A 22,042-nucleotide genomic window follows, 5' to 3' on the forward strand; every position below is an offset into this window, starting at 1 on the left:
ATCAGTGTACAGAGAACAGTAATTCCGTGAACAGTAATTATTTGAGTGAAATTTCATTTTAGAGATTCGATATGTTATTGCCAATGTTTTTTTATTAATAATTGAACAGTCAGCTGAAATTAAAATCATAGGACAGGCAAAGGTTGTCGACTCATGTAGCATTACATACAATGAGGGCATTCAATCAGTCTTTGAAAGCCTTGTCCAATTTTTTGCAGTTCTTTCCACATGATTTTTTTTTATTGTTCCTTTTGTCACAAAAACCAAATGTAGGTCTGTCTTGATCTAAGCAGCAGCAGTCCGCATCACTTCTCAACCTGGCAGTGGAAATAAGTGGACAGAACACCCTGCCAACCTAACCAATAGTACTGGTGAATAGATGTCTCCTACCAAGTCTGGATAATCAAAACATAGTTGATCACAATGGGGTACAAGAGTCTGAGACCAGGTGTAGTCTTTGAGAACATCAGATTGAGAATTTAGTTGAACTGCTGCCAATAGGTGTCAAAAAAACCTGGTGCTGGAAAAGCACAGCAGGTCAGGCAGCATCCTAAGGAGCAGGAGAGTCAAAGTTTCAGGCTCCTTTTAAGTTATAGGGCTGGATATTAATGGGGGTAGAATTAAGTTGGAGTCTAAAAGCATTGAGTCTGAGCAGACCCAACTCTTTAAAAAAAAAAAAAGGTCCCTTCTGCCATATTTTACCATCATGTAAGATAGCAACTTGAAGGCAGCCATGAAGGAATGTAAATGCCAAGGTGGGCTGGTTAGAAGGCTCACAGCCTATAGTTTAACACAGCCAATTAGACATTTTAATCTTCATGGCATCTCCAACACACCCACCCCACTCCCAGCCATTTGCAAAATAATACTACCGTTGAACCACCATGTCAGAAGTGAGATGTTTGCACAATGTTTAGAACCATTTGTGACTCTTCAGATATTAACGCCACCAAGATCCATAAGCAGTAAATCTTCAGCAGCACCCAGACCTGAGCTAATAAATAAGTTAATAAACATTCAAGTCAAAAAAGTACCAGGTAATGATAATCTCCAACAAGAGGTAATCTAACCATCATCCCTTGACATTTAAAGGCAAACCATCACTGAATCCCCTGCCTTCATATTCCTAGGGGTTATCACTGACCAGGAACAGAATTAGACCAGCCATAGAAACACTTTGGCTACAAGAACACATGAGAAGCTAGGAATGCTGCGGTGAGTAACTCACCTCCTGTCTCCCCAATGTCCATCCATTATCCATATAGCGCATCAAGAGTCTGATGGAATATTTCCACTTGCTTGGAAAAGCACAACTCCGAGAACATTGAACAAGTTCAACACAAGCTGGGACAAAGCAACCCATTTGATTGGTACCTCAAACATTCATTCTTCCCCCCTACCCCCCCCTCACCACCAATGCACAATGGCAATAGTGTGTATAGTCTATAAGATGTAATAAAGAAACTCACAGGGGCTCCTTCAACAGCAATTTCCAAAACCTACAACTTCTATCACCTAGAAAGAGGAATCAGCAGGATACATGGGAACACAATCTGTTGCAAATTTCCTGCCAAACATTATCCTAACTGGGAACTATATTGCTGTTTCTTCACAGTGTTGATCAGTCAAAATCTTGGAACTCCCTTCCTGACAATCCTAGGAGTGTACCTAAACACCAATTTCTGCAGCAATTCAAGAAAGTGGCTCCCAATCACTTCCTCCAAGGCAAATAAGGATGTGGAATAATAGACACACCTATTGTTTAAACATCCTATGAATAGATAAAAAAGTTAGCAGACTCCTGACGTGTGGAGAAAGTGAGGACTGCAGATGCTGGAGATCAGAGTCGAGAATGTGGTGCTGGAAAAGCACAGCAGGTCAGGCAGCATCCAAGGAGCAGGAAAATCGAATTTCGGACAGAAGCCCTTCATAGAGACTTCTGGCATGTGCTGACATTACTCTGAAATGCAGGACTGTCTATGCAGCAATATTCTTTACAACATTAAGCATTGCTACCAAATTGGAAACCCATTCATTTTTGTGACTCACCCTAATGTCAGCGTCATTGGCACTGTGGAGATTTTGACACTGCAAGTTGTACCTGCCTTCCCAGCTTGCCAGGACCAGCTGTGAAGAACATAAACCGGTCACCAGAAAATGTTTTTTGACAACTTTTGACAGAACATAATTTGAAACTAATAGCAATATGCTCAAGAGGGAAAAAAACAATTTTCACAATTTTTTTTTTAAAAAACAAAAGTCTAATTTGTCTTCAATTCCATGCTCTTCAACTTTAGGAAGGCATTTAGAAAAATGCTTCATGGAAGTCCGTAAAAATAACATTTGCCAACATTACAGTTGAACAATGCAAACAAAAAATACTGGAAAATCTCAATTTATTCAATACTTTAGTCATCGCTCCAAGAAAAAAAAAATTGATCAGGTCCTATTAGGCATGACCGTTAGATATTTTAAATCCATGCTGGCATCTCTCAGAGAAACTTCAAAATATCGAAACGCAGTTAGAGAAATAGCAAGACAGGAGTAGGGCAGATCTTCACAAAATCCAGAGGCAGAGCTCCTGATGTGTGATCAGGGTTCAAAAAAGTAAGACAACAAGAGTTTTGTCTGATTGGGAATAGGTTTTAGGAACTGACCGTAGTATCGGGATGAACAGAATAGGAAGTCCTTATTTTTGTGGTTTGTAGTTTGTTAGGAATAATAGAAAGCAAGAACCATAGAAATGATATACCATTTGGCCCATCTTGTCCATGGGAGTCTAAAGATACCCTTTGGCCCTTTCTAATCCAATCTTCCTGCACAGGGCCCATAGCCTAGAGCAATTAACATGTAGATTAGATTCCCTACAGTGTGGAAACAGTCCTTTCGGCCCAACAAGTCCACACTGACCCTCCGAAGAGCAACCCACCCCCCTCTGACTAATGCACCTAACACTATGGGCAATTTAACATGGCCAATTCATCTGACCTGCACATCTTTGGATTGTGGGAGGACCCTGGTGTTGTGAGGCAGCAGTGCTAACCACAGCCACCGTGCCGCCCCTGTATAGATCCAGATACCTTTAAAATAAAATGGATTTAGGGTCTAATTAGGAATATTCAGCATGGCTGTATGTGTGGGAGATTACACCTCACAAATTTGTTAGAGTTCTTTGATGAAGTGACCAGGAAGGTTGACAAGGGCAGTGGGGGTGGGAGGGAAGACACATACACATGGATTTCATTAAGGCCTTTGATAAGGCTCCACATGGTAGACTGCTCTGAAAGATTGGAATCCAAGGAGAACTGGCAAATTAGATACACAATTGGCTTGATGGGAGGAAGCGGAGTGTAATAGTGGGAAGATGCTTGTCAGACTGGAGACCTGTGAATAGTGGAGAGCCTCAGGGGTCAGTGCTGAGCCCATTACTGTTTGTTATCTATATCAATGATTTGGATGAGAATGTAAAGGCACAATTAGTCACAATTGATGACACTAAAATAGGAGGTATTGTGGAAAATGAGGAACGTTATCAGAAGTTGCAGCAGGACCTTGATCAGTTGGGGAACTGAGCTGAGAAACGGCAAATGGAGTAAAATATACACAAGTGTGAGGTCTTGCACTTCAGAAAGTCAAATCAAATTAGTTTTATGGTGAGTGATAGGGCAACAAGGAATATAGTGGAACAGAGGGACTTTGGAGTTCAGGTGCACGGTTCTTTTTTGTTCCTGTCTGGAAGCAGTAGGAGACAGAGCAGGGCTGATGTGGAGACTAGGAGGGTGCTGGGAAGGTAAGAGCTTAGCATAAATTTGGGTAGCAGCTAAACCAGAGATACTACATGTGTATCATTGGACGATACATGGTTTAGAGTCATAGAGATGTACAGCATGGAAACAGACCCTTCGGTCCAATCTGTCCGTGCCGACCAGATACCCCAAACCAATCTAGTCCCACCTGCCAACACCTGACCCATAGCCCTCCAAACCCTTCCTATTCATATACCCATCCAAATGCCTCTTAAATGTTGCAATTGTACCAGCCTCCAACACTTCCTCTGGCAGCTCATTCCATACACATACCACCCTGTGTAAAAAAAGTTCCCCCTTAGGTCTCTCATATCTTTCCCCTCTCGCCCTAAACCTATGTTCTCTAGTTCTGGACTCCCCCACCCCAGGGAAAAGACTGTCTATTTATCCTATCCATGCCCCTCAATTTTGCAAACCTCTATGAGGTCACCCCTCAGCCTCCGACAGTCCAGGGAAAACGGCCTCAGCCTGTTCAGCCTCTGCCTACAGCTCAAATCCTCTAACGCTAGCAACATCCTTGTAAATTTTTTCTGAACCCTTTCAAGTTTCACAACATCCTTCTGATAGGAAGATGATAAGAACTGCACGCAATACTCCAACAGTGGCCTAACCAGTGTGCTGTACAGCTGCAACATGACCTCCCAACTCCTGTACTCAATACTCTGACCAATAAAAGAAAGCATACCAAACGCCTTCTTCACTATCCTATCTACCCAAGACTCCACTATCAAGGAGCTATGAACCTGCACTCCAAGGACTCCTTGTTCAGCAACACCCTCTCGGACCTTACCATTAAATGTAGAAGTCCTGCTAAGATTTGCTTTCCCAAAATGCAGCACCTCACATTTATCTGAATTAAACTCCATCTGCCACTTCTCAGCCCATTGACCCATCTGGTCCAGATCCTGTTGTAATCTGAGGTAACCCAGTTTGTTGACATTGGGACTCCCTAACCAGAAGAAAGACTCTAAAGTAAGGATTTTACTTTTTCTCTTTCATATATTTAAGTGCATTGTTTGGTTTTAGTTGGTAGATATAAAGCTAAGGCTTACAATGGCAGGGGACCTCAGACCCGTGGCATGTGCCTCTTGCTTGATGTGGGAGCTCGGGGATGTGGCTGACATTCCTGACTCTTACACTTGCAAGTGTGTCCAGCTGCAGCTGTTTGACCACACAGCGGCTCTGGAGCTGTAGATGGACTCACTGTGGAGCATCCGTGATGCTGAGGAAGTCGTGGATGACACGTTTAGTGAACTGGTCACATTGCAGATTAGATTTGCTGAGGGAGATAGTGAATGGATGACCAAAAGGCAGAAAAAAAAAGTAGGAAAGCAGAAAAGAGTAGGTGTACCCTGAGGTGATCTCCCTCCAAAACAGGTAAACCATTTTAGATAGTGTAGGGGAGATGGCTCACCAGGAGAGGGCAGCAGTTGCCAAGATTAGGCACTGCTGTTCAGAAGGGCAGGAAAAAGACTTGTAGGGCCATAGTCATAGGGGATTCTATTGTAAGGGGCATAGATAGGAGGTTCCATGGCCAAAAATGAGATTCCTGGATGGCATGGTACCTCCCAGGTGCTCTAGTCAAGGATGTCACCAATTGGCTGCAGTGAATTCTGAAAGGGGAGGGTGAACAACCAGTTGTCTTGGTGCATATAGCCACCAACGATGAGTAAAAAATGAGATTAGGTCCTTAAAGCAGAATTCAGGGAGCTAGGAGAGAAGCTAAAAGGAGCACCTCAAAAGTAGTGATCCTGGGATTACAACCAGTGTCACGTGCTAGACAGCGTAGAAATAAAATAATAGGCAGGATGAACATGTGGCTTGAGGGATGGGTTCAGATTTGTTGGACACTGGGACTGGTTCAGGGGAAGGTGGGACTATTACAAATTGGATGGTCTGTACCTGAACCAGACTGGAACCAATGTCCTTGGGGGAGTGTTTGCTACTGCAGTTGGGGAGGTTTTAAACTAAATGTGGCAGGGGACTGGGAACCAGAAGTGAAAACAAGTCGGCAGCGAGGTGGAAACTGGAGAATGTAAGAATCATGAAGTTAGCATTAATAAGGGGAAGAGCAGGCAGAGAACAGATGAACGCAAAAGAACTGGTGGCCTGAAGTGCATATACATTAATGCAAGGAGTACAGTGGGTAAGGCAGATGAACTTAGGGCTTGGATTGGTGCCTGGGAGTATGATGTTATTGCAATCACAGACACTTAGTTGAAGGAAGAGCATGATTGGCAGCTAAATGTTCTAGGATATAGATGCCTCAGACAGGACAGGGAGGGAAGTAAAAAGGGGGGGGGGGAGGAGTTGCATTGCTGGTCAGGGACGATATGGCTGTGCTAAAGGAGGACACTATGGAGAGCTTGAGTAGTGAGGCATTTTGGGTGGAGCTGAGAAATAAGGGTGCAGTTACACTGTTGGGGCTGTATTATAAGCCTCCCAACGGTGAGCGTGAGGCAGAAGAATAAATTAGGTAAACAGATTATGGAAAGATGTAGGGGCAATAGGGTGGTGGTGATTGGAGATTTTAATTTTCTCAACATTGATGGGATACACGTAGTGTCAGGGGTCTGGATGGGGCAGAATTTCTAAGAAGCGTCCAGGAGAGTTTTCTAGAGCAGTATGTCAATAGTCCGACGAGGGAAGGGGCCATATTGGACCTGGTATGGAAGGTGCTAGCTAGGAAGAGAAGTTGAGTAGGTTAGGACTGTTCTAATTAGAAAAAAGGAGATTGAAGGGGGACCTGATTGAGGTCTACAAAATAGTGATAGAGATAAGCTTTTTCCCAGGGTGAAGAATTCAGTAACGAGAGGTCATGCTTTCAAGGTGAGATGTGAAAAGTTTAAGGGGGATACACACCAAGTGGGTGGTAGGTGCCTGGAACACATTGCCAGCAGAGGTAGTAGAGGCAGGCACGGTAGATTCATTTAAGGTGCGTCTAGACCACTGCATGGGTAGGTGGGGAGCAGAGGCATATGGATGCTTAGGAATTGGTGACAGGTTTAGACAGTGGATTTGGATTGACTCAGGCTTGGAGGGCTGATGGGCCTGTTCCTGGGCTGTAAAAGTTCTTTGTTTCTGCAAGTGGAGTCACTTGTAGACAGGACAGTGAAAGAGGCTTTTGGCACACTGGCCTTCAGTCAGGGCATGGAGTATAGAAGTTGGAAAGTTATGTTGCAGTTATACAGGACTTTGTGTTCCATTTTGGTCACCTTCCTAAAGGAAGGGTGTTTTTAAATTGGAAAGACTGCAGAAGAAATTTGCAAGGATTTTTCCAGGACTCAACAGTGAGTTGTAGGGAGAGGTTGGCCAAGTTAGGATCTTTTCCCTTAAAGCATAGGAAGTGGAGGAGAGATTGTCCAGAAGTATTTAAGATTTAGAGACACAAATAGAGCACTCAATCTTTTTCATAGGGTTAGGAAATCAAGGACTAGAGGGCATCAGTTTAAGATTAGAGGGGAAAGAATAAAAGGGAACCAGAGGGCAACTTTATTTTAAAAACAGTGGGTGGTACACAGTGGCATGAACTGCCAGCAGAAGTGGTTGAGGTGAGTATATTAACAACATTTAAAAAGGTATTTGGACAAAAACATGGATAGGAAAAGTTTAGAAAGATATGCACCAAGTGCAGAGGAATACGGTTAGCGTGGATGGACATTTTGGTTGGCATGGACCAGTTTGAGCCAAAGGGCCTGTCTCTGTGCTATAGGGATTCAGATTCTGTCTACACCATCAACTCCAGCAAATTCCAAACATTCACCATTACCTGATTTAAAAAAGTTTTCTTCATGTCTCCTCTAATCTTTCTGCCACTTACCTTTAATCTATGATCCCTGATTTTTGATCTGTCTGCCAAAGGAAACAGGTTCCTCTTGTCTACTCTCTCTACCACTTAGGATTTTGTATACTTCAATCCCCCTCAGATTCCTCGATTCAAAAGAAAAAGGTGAAGTTGACAAAGTCAGGTTGGATCTGAGAACATGGAGTGCAATCAATTCAGAGGGAGATAGGTCAAATGGAAAGGTGGTGGGTGTGGTGGCAAGTGAGGGGCAGAGAAATTAACGTGACCAATGTCACATTGACAGTTCTCAATGAACAAGTCAAGTGCAGATAAAAGGCTAGATAGATGGGTCCAAGCGGGTGGTAGAGGTGGGTGAAGTCATCCAAAACAATGGGCGCAAACAGAAGTGATGGAACAACAATTCCATGTCAGGTCTAGTCTGCAATTCATTGAGGTGTTGGTGCAGAGGGATAAAACTGAAACCTTTGAGTTTGGAACATCCAGCAAAGCAGAAGGCCAGAAGGGTTGGTAAACACTTAAGTGGTACAGTCAGGAGAAAGGAGTTAGAGGGAAGGGATATTCCAAAGGGTTTAAAGTATCTCTAACTTGTTGCAGCATGTTCCTTAATGCTTGAAAGGATGAGAAAAAGTTTCTTGTTAAAGAGCTGAATGAAATAGAGAATGAAATGGAACTAGGGGAGCAAGACAGCTCTGGGATAGTATGAGGCCACACTGATGCAGAGAGTACATATGGTGATGCAGAGCACGGAGTGTGGATTTCATGATGCAGTAAGATCCAAAATGTGCTTGTAAGTACAGGCAAAGGGTGGTGGTGCAGGGTTGGTTTTGTGACTGGAGGTGTGAGACCAGCAGAATACCATAGGGATCAGTGCTGGGATCCTTGCTGTTTGTTATGTACATCAATCACTTGTATATGAATGTAAAAGGCATAATTAGCAAGTTTGTGGATGTCTCAAATTAGCAGTGTTGTTGATAATGAGGATGATCATAGGCTACAGTCGGATATTGATCAGCTGGTAAATTGGGCAGAGCAAAGTCAGATGGAATTTAATCATGATTCAAGTATGATGATGTATTTTGGGAGTTCCAATAAGGGAAGGATTTATACAATGAATGAAACAAAAAAAAAGCTTGCTGGAAAATCTCAGGAGGTCTAGCAGCATCTCTGGTGATAAAATCAGAGATAACACTTCAGTTCAAGGTTCTGAGTTGAGAAGGGTCATTTGACACGCAATGTTAGAACATAGAACATTACAACACAGTACAGGCCCTTTGGCCTTCAATGTTGCGCCTGTGAAACCAATTCGAAGCCCATCTGTCCTACACTATCCCATTTTCATCCATATGTCTATCCAATGACCATTTAAATAACCTTAAAGTTGGCGAGTCTACTACTGTTGCTGGTGGTGTGTTCTACAGCCCTACTACTGAGTAAAGAATTGCATCTGACATCGGATTTCTCTCCACAGATGCTGCCAGACCTGCTGAGCTTTTCAAGCAGTTTCTGGTTTACAGTATACACCGTTCTTTTGGTTATTATTTACATCATGAATGGTAAGACCCTAAGGAGGAACAATGGGACTTTGGGATGCAAGTTCATAGATCCCTAAAGTTGGCTGCACAGGCAGATAGGATAGTGAAGAATGCATATCACATATAGCATGCCTTTACTAGCTGAGGCTTGGAATAAAAAGGAGCAAAGTCATCTTGTTGCAACTGTATAAATATTGGTTAGGTCACAGATACAGTACTGTTTGCAGTTCTGGTCCCAAAAATATTGGATTGACATGATTGTACTGAAGATGGTACAGAAGAGATTCACCAGGATGTTGCCTGGGATAGAAAGTCTCAGTTATGAAGACCAGGGTAGGCTGTGTTGGTTTTGCTTGGAGCAGTGGAGGCTGAGGGGTGATCTGATTGGGGTATACAAAATTATGAGGCATAGATAGGCCAGACCATGAGGATCTGCTCTGCATGGCAGGTGTTTCTATGATGAGAGGGCATAAGTTCTTCAACTTCTGTGAATAACCAGTGGTTTACAGAGAATCTGAGGAAAAACATTTTCATCCAATGTCATAGAATGGAATGCGCTGCCCAAGAGGGTGAAGGTAACAGGTGTTCATATCATAGCAGAAGCATCTTGACAGGTGCTTAAAATACCAGGGCATAGTATTGTATCTTTTATGCCTACTGGCCTTTCCACCAATTTTAATGACTAAAATGGTAGTTTCCAGCCTTTCGGGGCTAGTCTGAATTTTGTAGCCAAGATGCTTCTTCATGGGCATATTGAAATTGCAGGGAAAACTTCACAATTCAAAACAATGTGTATTCACTTAAGTAATTTTTTCAAATAAACCTCATTTGTCAAGGCCTTGATAAATCTTCCAACTGCTATAATTATGTAAATAAGTTCCAATCTCATTAAAGTCTTAAGTTTCTTCTCAGACTCGTGCTTCATATCTCTTAATTTGCCTTTTTGTCACCTTAACTTTACTGCAGCCTTCCCAATACTCCAGCCGTAACAAATATTTTTCTGGGCCTTGCCTCTCTTTGGCAGCCCTCCCTCATGGAATCTGCTCACAATAGCAGTGATGCTCATTGTGTTGGAGTTTAATGTAACATTAATTTCTTCAGAACCATTACCCTGTAAAACAGATATTCTGCTCCAAATCTTGATATCAGCACATCAACAAATATTTTTTTAAAAGTTTATTTAGATTTTGAGATAATATCTTACCTCAATAAACATGTAGAGAGACAGAAGCATTACTCCAAGATTATATATTATTAAGTGAATCCTGAGAGAGAATGCAGGTTTCTCCTTCATATACTTTGTTCCCAGCCATATAGCGATTAGGTACAAGAGTGTAAGGAGGAACGTAGGTAAATAGGAATCCAGCATTAGCCATCCTTTAACCCTGGGATCTAAAAAGAAAATAACTTCAGAACTGGATCCCCAAGTTTACCAATCTAAATGTATTAAACAAAGTACAACAAAAAAGGTTCAAGTAATTTCAGAAGTTAAACCAAAATAAAATTCAAATATCCTTCAAGAAAAGCTGTCATCCTTACTTAATTTGGTCTACGTGATTTCAGATTCACAGTACTCTTTGAAATAACTCCACAGAGGCTGGTATCCCCTCACCAAGTCACCCTTATTTACACATGAAAAGTTCTTAACACCGATCCCACTCCCTCAGAGTAGGAAGATATCTGACAATCCTGATTTTTTTTTTTCCTATCAGCCAGGTGTCCCTGCTTGGGGCTGTTAACCTTGTCCAATCGAGGCTGACTTTATTACAATCACTACATGCTCGATTCTTAATTGCCCTCTGAAATAGTCAGTTTTATCAAATCAATAGAAGATCAAAAACTAATGAAATCAAATGGATCAACCTAGGCAATGGAAACAATGATAGCTAACAGTCATTGTGAAATTGCTAAGGCCAACTGCCAAAATGGGAAGAGGTCTTCCACAGACCAGTCAAGAAACATCCTGACAGTCACATTCGTGGAATCATAGTGGCTTCTGGGACATTATCTTTAAACTATAACCAGTCCTGGTTATGTTTTACATCAGTGGTACTCATCCAGATGTAGTGGAACAGTGGTTTACAGCTGGGAGTGAGTTGCAATGGGAGTCTTAACATTGATTCTGGACACCATGAAGTCACATACCAACAAGTCAAACGCAGGCAAGAAAACCTACTGCCGATTAACCCGTCTCCCTTCAGCTGGTGAATCAGTATTTCTCCATGTTCAGCACAATGTACAAGGGCACAGCATGTACAATGTACAAGGGCACAGCATGTACAATGTACAAGGGCACAGCATGTACAATGTACAAGGGCACAGCATGTACAATGTACAAGGGCACAGCATGTACAATGTACAAGGGCACAGCATGTACAATGTACAAGGGCACAGCATGTACAATGTACAAGGGCACAGCATGTACAATGTACAAGGGCACAGCATGTACAATGTACAAGGGCACAGCATGTACAATGTACAAGGGCACAGCATGTATTCTTGGCAGAGGTCTTAACTGTTCATCACCACCAGTGATTTGACAGCAACTACTACCAATACTGAGTTTGGGTCTGGTGGCAGGTGGTAAGGGGACCAAAAAGCTGGATAAACCTAACAAAACACAAATTATCCATCTCAGGTATATTTTATCATGACATGGTGGAGTTGGGATCTGTCTTCAGATTACTCTATTATACTGAGTGACACTACCACTGTACTAAATGGGATAGATTTCAAACAAATCAAACAGGGAATCAATGAGGCACCGTTGATAATCAGCAGCACGGTCCTGCATTTCCCTACTCTATTATCATCAGCACACCCTGGCTAATTAAGAGCGCACGAGAGCATAACAGGAGTAGCACCTAGCATATGTAAAAAGTGAGGTGCTTACCTGGTGAAGCTATAACAGACTACGTGCATTTCAAATAGTAGAACTGTCACACAATAGACAGTGACAGTGTAAGTGGTAAGTCATGTCACAGCCAAAGAATCAAATAAAATCTCTATGGTCCTACCAAATCCAGCCATGAATGGTGGTAGACAGCTCAACAATTAACCAGAAGTGACAGCTCCACAAATATCTCCATCTCAGCAAGGTGGTAACCCAGCACATCAACATAAAGGTTAAGGCTAAATAATTTGTAGCCATCTTCAGCCCAAAATGCTAAGTGGATGATCCATTTTGACTAGCTCCTAAGGTCCAAGATCACAAATTAGATTCCTTACAATGTGGAAACAGGCCCTTTGTCAGCCTTCAGCCAATTTGATTCACTCCATGATGTCAAATAACACTGAAGGTAATGGATACTGATAAAGGGTGTGGGTTCCAATGAGTTTATGGCAATAGCACTGAAAACTTGTGCTCTGGAACTGATTGTGGCCCAAGCCAAGTAGGTCCAGTACAGAACAAGCCTGGAGTCTCCTTGGGATATGAAAAGTTGCTCTGGTATATACAGTCCACAAAAAGCAGGACAAATCCTACCTTGCTAATCATACCCCATTAATCTACTCTTGACTATAAAAGTGATCAAGGGGTTTAATGCATACATCAGCATTAATCCTTTAAGTATCACTGAGAATCAGAGTGGGAGTAGACTCTTCAGCCCAACTCATCCATGCTAACCAGATTTCCTAAACTGGACTAGTCCCATTTAGCTGTGTTTGGCTCATATCCATATAAACCTTTCCTCATCATGCATCTGTCCAAATGTCTATTAAATGTTGTAATTTTGCACACCTCTATCACTTCCTCTGGCAGCTTCTTCCATATATACAATACCATCTAGGAAAAAGTTGCCCCTCAGGTCCCGTTTGAATCTTTCCCCTTCCCATCTTAAACCTATGCCCTCTAGTTTTGAACTCCCCTATCTTGACTATTCACCTTATTCATGCTCATGATTCTATAAACCTCAATATGGCCACCCGTTAGGGTTGCCCATGACTAGTGACACAAAATGGCCAACTACTGTCAGCCATGGACAGCTGTTAACAGCATGTGGGAAAATATTTGCTTATTTAGTCTCTGCAAGTAGAACTTGTAACTGTCTAATTAAGATTGCTCAGATGAGATTGAATGTGTAATTGCAGTTGTTTACATAGAAAAGAACATTTCACACAAGTTGTTTCTCTTGAATAATTTAAATCAATCAATCAATCAGTCTATTACAACATTAAGAGTAGGTTTTAGTTAAAATCCTTCATATAATCATACACAGATTCTGAAGTAGCTATAGATTTATTTGTGTTAAAAAAAATCAGCAAGAGCATTAGAGGACAAGATTCAAACTGTTCAGTTTCAGACAGCAAAAGTGGCTGCCCTTATCTTTACAGGGAGGAATGAATAGAGATTAGCGGATATTGGAATGTGAATTGAATGGACATATTAAGACAACTTGTTAGCTGAAGAATTCTAATACTAGGTGTAACCACATAACTTTGTTGGAACTGATCAAAAAGTGATATTCTTTTGTATTCCCTGTAATTAGAAATTTAAAAAAGGTCTGAAAGTAAAAGGCAAATATCCACATAATTGGCAGTTTACACAGTGCAATTGGCAAATGTTACTTGAATACAGTAACCACTGAAAAGCCTCAAGGAGATAGATAAGTCTGGGGAAACATTGTGAAGGACAGGGGTGGACCACAGGCCTGTCCACCTCAGTGATTAGCAAGCTTGAACTGTGTAAGATGCTGGACCTGAGAGCCAATTACAGAAGGATAATATGGTACCGCTAACCAATAGTAATCAAGTGGGGTGGGGGGTGGTGTACACTGAAAACTGTATACATTAAGACAATCTGAAACTTTCGTGTGCCTTACAGTAAAAAACATCTTAAGCTGTAATGAAGTTGTATTAAAATAAAATTGTACCTGAATCTACCACCGGACTTAGACTCAGCAGAAAATGAGATCCAGCATCACCCCCTCAGCCTTCTACAGTCCGGAGTAAAAGTCCCAGTCAATCCAGCCTCCTTTAAAAAAAACTTCCCAGCAGCCCTGGTTTTTCTCCACCCTCTCTCCTCACTGCTCTGTTCAAAAAATTTTGATTTTTAACTCACCTTCCCAGCAGTCCTCCGCTTCTCTCTCACCCCGATCAGGTTTACAGGATTCTGAAGAGGGAGGGTGAGCAGCCAGAAATTGTGATACATATTGGCACCAATGAAATAACCAGGAAAGGGATTGAAGATCTGAAAAAAGTGACTACAGAGAGCTAGGTTGGAAGCAGAAAAGCAGGACAGGTAGAGTAGTGATCTTGAGTTTGCTACCAGTGCCAAGAGATAGTGAGGTGAGGAACAGACAGACATGTGAAGTGTCTCTCACCTGCCACATTCTGCAGGAGGAACATGCAACTATCCTAACATCCATATCCTGCTACTCTGAAAGCCTACTCAGAATTAAACAAAGGAAGAGAAGAAGAAAAAGAAACCTGAAAGCTTACCTAGTTTACAGACTTGTAGTAAGGTTAGAGGAGGTGGGTTGGAGGGAGGCCATATGGTGTAGAGACTCGGGTTTAGAGGTCACCCACTTAAGTCGTCCTTCGCTCCTCCCTTGCACTTCTCGGCAAATTTGGCTATCTAGATTCAGAATTGGTTGGCTGACAGAAGGCATAGAGTGCTTGTAGATGGAAACTTTCTGCTTGGAAGACAGGGTTGAGTGGTGTCCTGCAAGGTCTCTGCTCTTTGTAGTTTTTACAAATGACTTGGATGAGGAGGTTGAGGAGTGGGTTAGTAAATTTGCAGATGACAAAGGTTGGAGGTGTCGTCAATAGTATAGAGGGTACTGCAGGCTGCAGCGCGACAGAAATGGCAGATGGAGTTCAACCTGGATAAATGCGAAGTGATACATTTTGGAAGGCTGAACTCAAATGCTGAATATAGGATTAAAGACAGGATTCTGAGTCGTGAGTTCATGGAATGCCCTGCCAGTAGCAGTGGTGGACTCTCCCTCTTTATGGGCATTGGATAAGCATATGGAGGATAGTGGGCTAGTGTAGGTTACGTGGGCTTGGATCGGCACAACATCGAGGGCCAAAGGGCCTGTACTGCGCTGTATTTTTCTATGTTATATGATTCTTGACAGTGTGGAGGAACAGAGGGATCTTGGTGTTTAAGTACATAGATCCCTCAAAGTTGCCACCCAAGTGGATAGGGTTAAGAAAGCATATGGTGTTTTGGCTTTCATTAAAAGGAGGATTGAGTTTAAGAGCTATGAGGTTTTGCCACAGCTCTACAAGTCCCTGGTGAGACCACACTTAGAATATTGTGTCCAGCTCTGGTCACCCTACTATAGGAAAGATAGAGGCTTTGGAGAGGATGCAAAGAAGGATAAAGAGAGAGGTGACCTGATTGAGGTATACAAGATAATGAGAAGCATAGATAGAGTCAATAGCCAGAGACTTTTCCCCAGGGCAGGATTGACTGGCACAAGGGGTCATAGTTAAGATTTTATGAGGAAGTTTTAGAGGAGACATCAGAGGTAGGTTCTTTATGCAGAGAGTTGCGAATGCAAGCAATGTGTTGCCAGCGGTGGTGGTGGAAGCAGATTCATTAGGGATATTTAAGCAACTGCTGGACATGCATATGGACATCACTGAATTGAAGGGTGCATAGGTTAGGTTATTTTACGTTGGGATGAATCCTCGGCACAATATTGTGGGCCAAAGAGCCTGTTCTGTACTTTATGTTCTATAACCCAATTGCTCCATTGTCAGCAACATCCTTGTTAAACCTTTTTCCGCACTCTTTCCAGTTTAATAATATCTTTCCTGTACCAGATCGACCATAACTATACACAGGTTTTGAAATGTGGTCTTACCAATGTCTTGTACAATCATAACATGATGCCCTAACCCCTGTACCCAATCCTCAGCGATGAAATCACAAGTGCCAAACATGATCTGTGAAGCCACTTTCAAGGAACAATGAACCTGCATCCCCAGATCTTTTGTTCAACACAACACCCCAGGGCCCTACCATTAACTGCGTAAGTCCTGCACTAATTGGTCTTCCCAAACTGCAAAACTGCATTTATCTAAAATTAACTCAGGGCCCACTGGCCCATGTTAATCAAGATCTTAGGTTTTCTTAAATAGCATTCTTCACTGTCTACTCATGACCAATTTTGTGTCATCCACAAACCTACTAAACATGTCTCCTATATTCTCACTCAAATGGTTTGTATAAACGTGACAACAGTGGAGCCAGCATATATCCTCGGAGCATACCTCTGGCACAGGCCTTTGGCTTGAACAGCAATTTTCTACCACTGCCTTCTATCTCAGAACCATCAAACCAATTTGTATGCATTTGGCTAGCACTGGCTAGACCCCATATGATTTAACCTCACTAACTATGTCACTATATGGAATCTTGAAGGGCTTTCTAAAGTCCAATTAGACAACATCTACTTCTCTGCCTTCATCTCCTTGGTCACTTGGAGTGGTCGAGATGTCCAGCACAGAAACGGACCCTTCAGTCTGACTTATCCATGTCAACCAGATATCCTAATCTAATGTATTCCCATTTGCCAGCACATGGTCCATATCCTCTAAATGCTTCCCATTCGTATACCCAACCAGATGCCTTTAAATGCTTTAATTGTACCAGCCTCCACAAACTCCTCTGGCAGCTCATTCCATACACGTACCACCCTCTGCATCAAAAAGTTGCCCTTTAGGTCACTTTTCATATCCTACCCTTTTCACCCTAAACCTATGACCTCTAGTTCTGGACTCCCCCCACCCCGGTGAAAGACCTTGTATATTTATCCTCCACATGCCCTTCATGATTTTATAAACCTGTATAAAAAGGTCACCCCTCAGCCTCCGACGTTCCAGGAAAAACAGCCCCAGCATATTCAGCTTCTCTGAATAGCTCACATCCTCCAATCCTGGCAATATCCTTGTAAATAATTTCTTAACCATTTCTAGTTTCACAAAATCCTTCCTATCGGAGGGAGACCAGATTGCCCGCAATATGCCAAATGTGACCTAATCAATGTCCTGTACAGCCACAACATGACCTCCCAACTCCTGTACTCAATATTCTGACCAATAAAGGAAAGCATACCAAATGCCTGCTTCACTATCCTATCCACCTGCAACTCCACTTTGAACCTGCACTGCAAGGTGTTTTTGTTCAGCAACACTCCCTAGGACCTTACCATTAAGTGTATAAGTCCTGCTCTGATTTGCTTTCCCAAAAATCAGCACTTTACATTTATCTAAATTAAACTCCATCTGCACCCTCCACAGCCCATTGGCTCATCAATCTAGATCCCTTTATACTCAAAAGTAACCTTCTTTGCTGATCATCACACCACCAATTTTGTCATCTGCAAACATACTAACTATACCTCCTATGTTCATATGCAAATCATTTATATAAATGACAAAAAGTAGTGAACCCAGCACCAATCCACAACTGGTTACAGGCCTCCTGAAAAACAACCCTCCACCATCACATTCTACCTTCGAGCCAGTTCTGTATCCAAATGGCTAATTTCCCTGTATTCCATGTGCTCTAATCTTGCTAACCATGAGGAACCTTGTCAAGCGTCTTAGTGAAGTCCATATAAATCATGTTCACTGCTCTGCCCCCATCAATCCCCTTTGTTATTTCTTCAAAAAAACTCAATCAGGTTTGAGAGACAATTTCCCACGCACAAAGCCACGTTGACTATCCTTAATCAGTCCTTGCCTTTCCAAATACATGTACATCCTGTCCCTTAGGATTCCCTCCAATAATATGCCCACCACCGATGTCAGGCTCACCGGTCTATAGTTCCCTGACTTTTCCTTACCACCTTTCTTAAATAGTGGCACTACGTTAGCCAACCTCTAGTTTTCTAGCACCTCAGCTGTGACTATCAATGATCCAAATATCTCAGCAAGGGGCCCAGCAATCACTTGCCTAGCTTTCCACAGTTCTAGAGTACACCTGATCAGGTCCTGGGGATTAATCCACTCTTATGCATTTCAAGACATCCAACACCTCCTCCCCTGTAATTTTTTAAGATATCACCATCTATTTCCCTACATTCTATAGCTTCCTTTTCCTTCTCCACAGTAAACACTGATGCAAAACATTCGTTTAGTATCTCCTCCACCTCCTGTGACTCCACACAAAGGCCACCTTGCTGATCTTTGAGGGGGCCTGTTCTCTCCCTCGTTACCCTTTTGTCCTTAATTTATTTATAACAATTCTTTTGATTCACCTTAACCACATTCGTCAAAGCTATCTCATGTCCCCTTTTTGCCTTCCTGATTTATTTCTTAACTATACTCCTTACTGCCTTTGTATTCTAAGGATTCTCTCAATCTCTCCTGTCTTAATCAAAACCTCAGTTTCTCTAGTCATCCAGCATTCCCTGCATCTACCAGCCTTTCCTTTTAGCCTACATGTCTGTGTCTGGACTCATTATCTCATTTTTGAAGGCTTCCCATTTTCCAGCCATCCCTTTACCTGCAAGTATCTGCCCCCAATCAGTTTTTGGGAACTCTTGCCTAATACCAACAAAATTAGCCTTCCTCCAATTTAGAACTTCAACTTTTAGATCTGGTCAATCCTTTTCTATCAATATCTCCATCTACACCCTTAAAACGGTGGCAGTCCCAGTCTATGTTTGGAAAGTTAAAATCCCCTACCATAACCACCCTATTTTTACAAATAACTGAAATCTCCTTAAAAATTTGTTTCTCAATTTCCCGCTGACTATTAGACGGTCTATTATGCAATCCCAATAAGGTGATCAACTCTTTCTCAGTTCTGCCTAAATAACTTCCCTGGATGTATTCCCAGTACAGCAGTAATGCTATAGCTATCAAAAATGCCACTCTCCTTCCTCTCTTGCCTCCTTTCTATCCTTCCTGTAGCATTTGTATCCTGGAACATTAAGCTGCCTGTCCTGTCCATTCCTAAGCCACATCTTTGTAATTACTGTGATATCCCAGACCCATGTTCCTCACCATGCCCTGAGTTCATTTGCTCTCCCTGTTAGGCCTCTTCCATTGAAGTAAATACAATTTAATTTCAGCCCTACCTTGTTCTCGGCTTTGTTCCTGTCTGTCCAAAGTCGCTAACTTTCTCGATTGTACCAGTCTCAAATTGATCTTTCCTCAGTATTTCCCTAGCTCCCACCCCCCACCTTACTAGTTTAAATCCTCCCGAGCAGCTCTGGCAAATCTCCCTGCCAATATATTAGTCCCCCTCCAATTCCAGTGCAATTCATCCTTCGTGTACAGGTAACTTCTACCCCAGAAGAGCTTCCAATGATCCAAAAGTGTGAACTCATCTCCTACGCAACAGCTTCTCATCCACATACTCAGCTGCTCTATCCTCCTATTCCTACCCTCACTAGCTCATAGCATTGGGAGTAATGCAGATATTACTACTCGAGGACCTTTTTAAATTCCTGTCTAACTTTCTACATTCTCCCTTCGGAATCTCGTCCTTTTCCCATCCTACGTTGTTAGTTCCAATATGTACAGTGACCTCCTGTTGGTTCCTCTCCCTTTTGAGAGGATTCTGCACCCACTGACATCCTTGATCCTGGATCAAGGGAGGCAACACCATTGATTTTTCGCTGCTGGCCACAGAAATGTCTGTCTGTGCCTCTGACTAGAGAGTCCCCTAACACAATTGATCGCTTGGAACCAGACATACCCCTCATTACATTAGAGTCTGTCTCGATACCAGAAACGTGGCTCTCCTTGCTGCATTCCCCTGACAGTCCATCACCCCCTACATTTTCCAAAACAGCATACTTGTTTGAAATGGGGATAGCCACAGAAGACTTGTGCCCACTACCTGCCTACCTCTCCTACCTTTCCTGGAGTTAACCCATCTATGTGACTGTATCTGCAACTTTTCTCTCTTCTGATAACTGCCATCCATCACACTCCCTAGCACTTATAAATTCCTCATTACCTCTAACTGCCGCCCCAACTGATCCATGCAATAAAATAGGATTCACAATCAAAGACACTTCCTGCAGACATAATCATCAGTAACATGAAAACTCTCCCTAAATTCCCACATCCAACAGGAAGAGCATATCACCCTACTAAAGGCCATCTTTGCTCCTTCACAACCTACAGACCCAGAAAATAGCACTGCATTTTTGCTCTTAAAAAAGCAGTGCTCTAAGCTAACTTAGTACTTATAGTTTATATTTTTAAAGTTTAATCAAGAGATCTCTCAATAAAACATCAAGAAGGAATCCATTTTACTTGCTACTGTAGACTTACAGCAAGGTTACACATTAAAAACTATGCACTTTTCTGTACCTGTGCTGTGAGCTCTCCCACACAGGTTCCTCCAAGGTCAGCTGTGAATTTCACTGTTTGTTCATTTTTCCTAGACACATGAATTCAAACAGCAAAGGCAGTAACTGTGCAGATTTACTGCTGTGTCAGTTAGTGCAGGTTTCTGTCTCTCCCTCCCTCACTGACAATGTGGTCACTGCTTTTTGACTGCCTTCCTCCTTTTAAAAAGTGCTGTTGTTTTGATCTTTTTCCCCCAAAGCTCCAAAACAATGCAACAGCATGTAAAACAGTAATTGCTGCCCCTGCAATTCAAGGGCATCACCCCAGCATAAGATACCTCGAAAAAAGGAGCAGCTCTTACAGACATTTTTCTCATCCTCCATCTTGGATTCCCTCTTCAAAAAACTCAATCAAGTCTGAGACACATTATTTTCTATGCACAAAGCCAAACTGACTATCCCTAATCAGTCATTGCCTTTCCAAATACATGGAGATCCTGCCTCTCAGAATCCCTACTGTAATTTAGCCATCATTGATGTTAAGTTCACCAGTCTTACGTTCCCCAGCTTTTTCTTCCGGTCTTAAATTATGGAACTGCATTAGTGACCCTCCAGTCTTCCCCAATCATTCATGGCTGTCAATGATATAAATATCTCCTCTAGGCACCACTATTTCCTCCCTAGCTTCCCACAATGTCTTCAGAGACTCTTGATCAGATTCCGAGGATTTACCTACCTTTATGCATTCCAGCTCCTCTTCAGTAATATGGACACTTTTAAAGACACCACTATTTGTCGAGTTCCCTAGCTTCCATGTCTTTCTCCACATTAAATACTGCTGTAAATATTGGTTTAGGATCTCACTCATCTCATGTGGTTCCACACATAGATGGCCTTATTGATCTTTAAGGGGCCTTATTTTCTCCCTAGTTACTCAATTGCCCTCAATATCCTTGAAGAATCTCTTTGGATTCTCCTTAACCTTATCTGCCAAAGTTCTCATGTCCCCTTTTTGCCCTCCTAATTTCCCTGTTCAATGTACTCCTACACACTCTATACTTCAAGGGATTCACTTGATCCCAGCTTGATTCTGATTATTCCAGACATATGCTTCCTTCATCTTGACCAGAGTCTCAATATCTCTGGTTATGGAGTGTTTCCTACTTTGCCCTTCACACTAACAGGAACATGCTGACTGCTTATTTTCATGCTTTTGAAAGCCTTCCATTTGCCAGACATCTCTTTATCCATGAACTGCCTCCCCCAATCAATTTTTGAAAGTTTTGTTTAATACCATCAAAAATGGCCTTTGCTCCAATTTGGAAAATTCACTCATGAACCAGGCTTATCCTTTTCCATAACTTTTTAAAACTAATAGAATTATGGTCACTGGTCCCACAGCGCTCCCACAATAACACTGTCACTTGAATGTACTTAAAATTACACCCTATCCAAGACCTTAATACTATGGCAGTCACAGTCTAGGTTGGAAAGTTAAAGTCCCCAACCATTACATCCTTATTATTCTTACAGCTGTGACCTCCCTACATATTTGCTCCTCAATTTACCACTAACTATTGGAGGGTCTAGAGTATAATTCCATCAAAGTTATCACATCCTTATTTCATAGTTCCA

General features: G+C 42.2%; 1 protein-coding gene across 1 annotated transcript in view; it reads right to left on the bottom strand.

The window, feature by feature from the left end:
* Positions 1–22,042, bottom strand: part of elovl2 (ELOVL fatty acid elongase 2) — a 198,171-nt gene that overhangs the window by 53,693 nt on the left and 122,436 nt on the right. The window contains exons 3-4 of the mRNA XM_043719004.2: positions 10,348–10,535; positions 2,050–2,127 (exon numbers count right to left, since the gene is read on the bottom strand). Coding sequence (XP_043574939.2) covers positions 2,050–2,127; positions 10,348–10,535 — 266 coding nt within the window. The remainder of the gene's footprint in view (positions 1–2,049; positions 2,128–10,347; positions 10,536–22,042) is intronic.

Source organism: Chiloscyllium plagiosum, unplaced genomic scaffold, assembly GCF_037043375.1.
Source record: "Chiloscyllium plagiosum isolate Xiang-an unplaced genomic scaffold, Cpla_swu_hap1 HiC_scaffold_34, whole genome shotgun sequence".
Lineage (NCBI taxonomy): Eukaryota > Metazoa > Chordata > Chondrichthyes > Orectolobiformes > Hemiscylliidae > Chiloscyllium > Chiloscyllium plagiosum.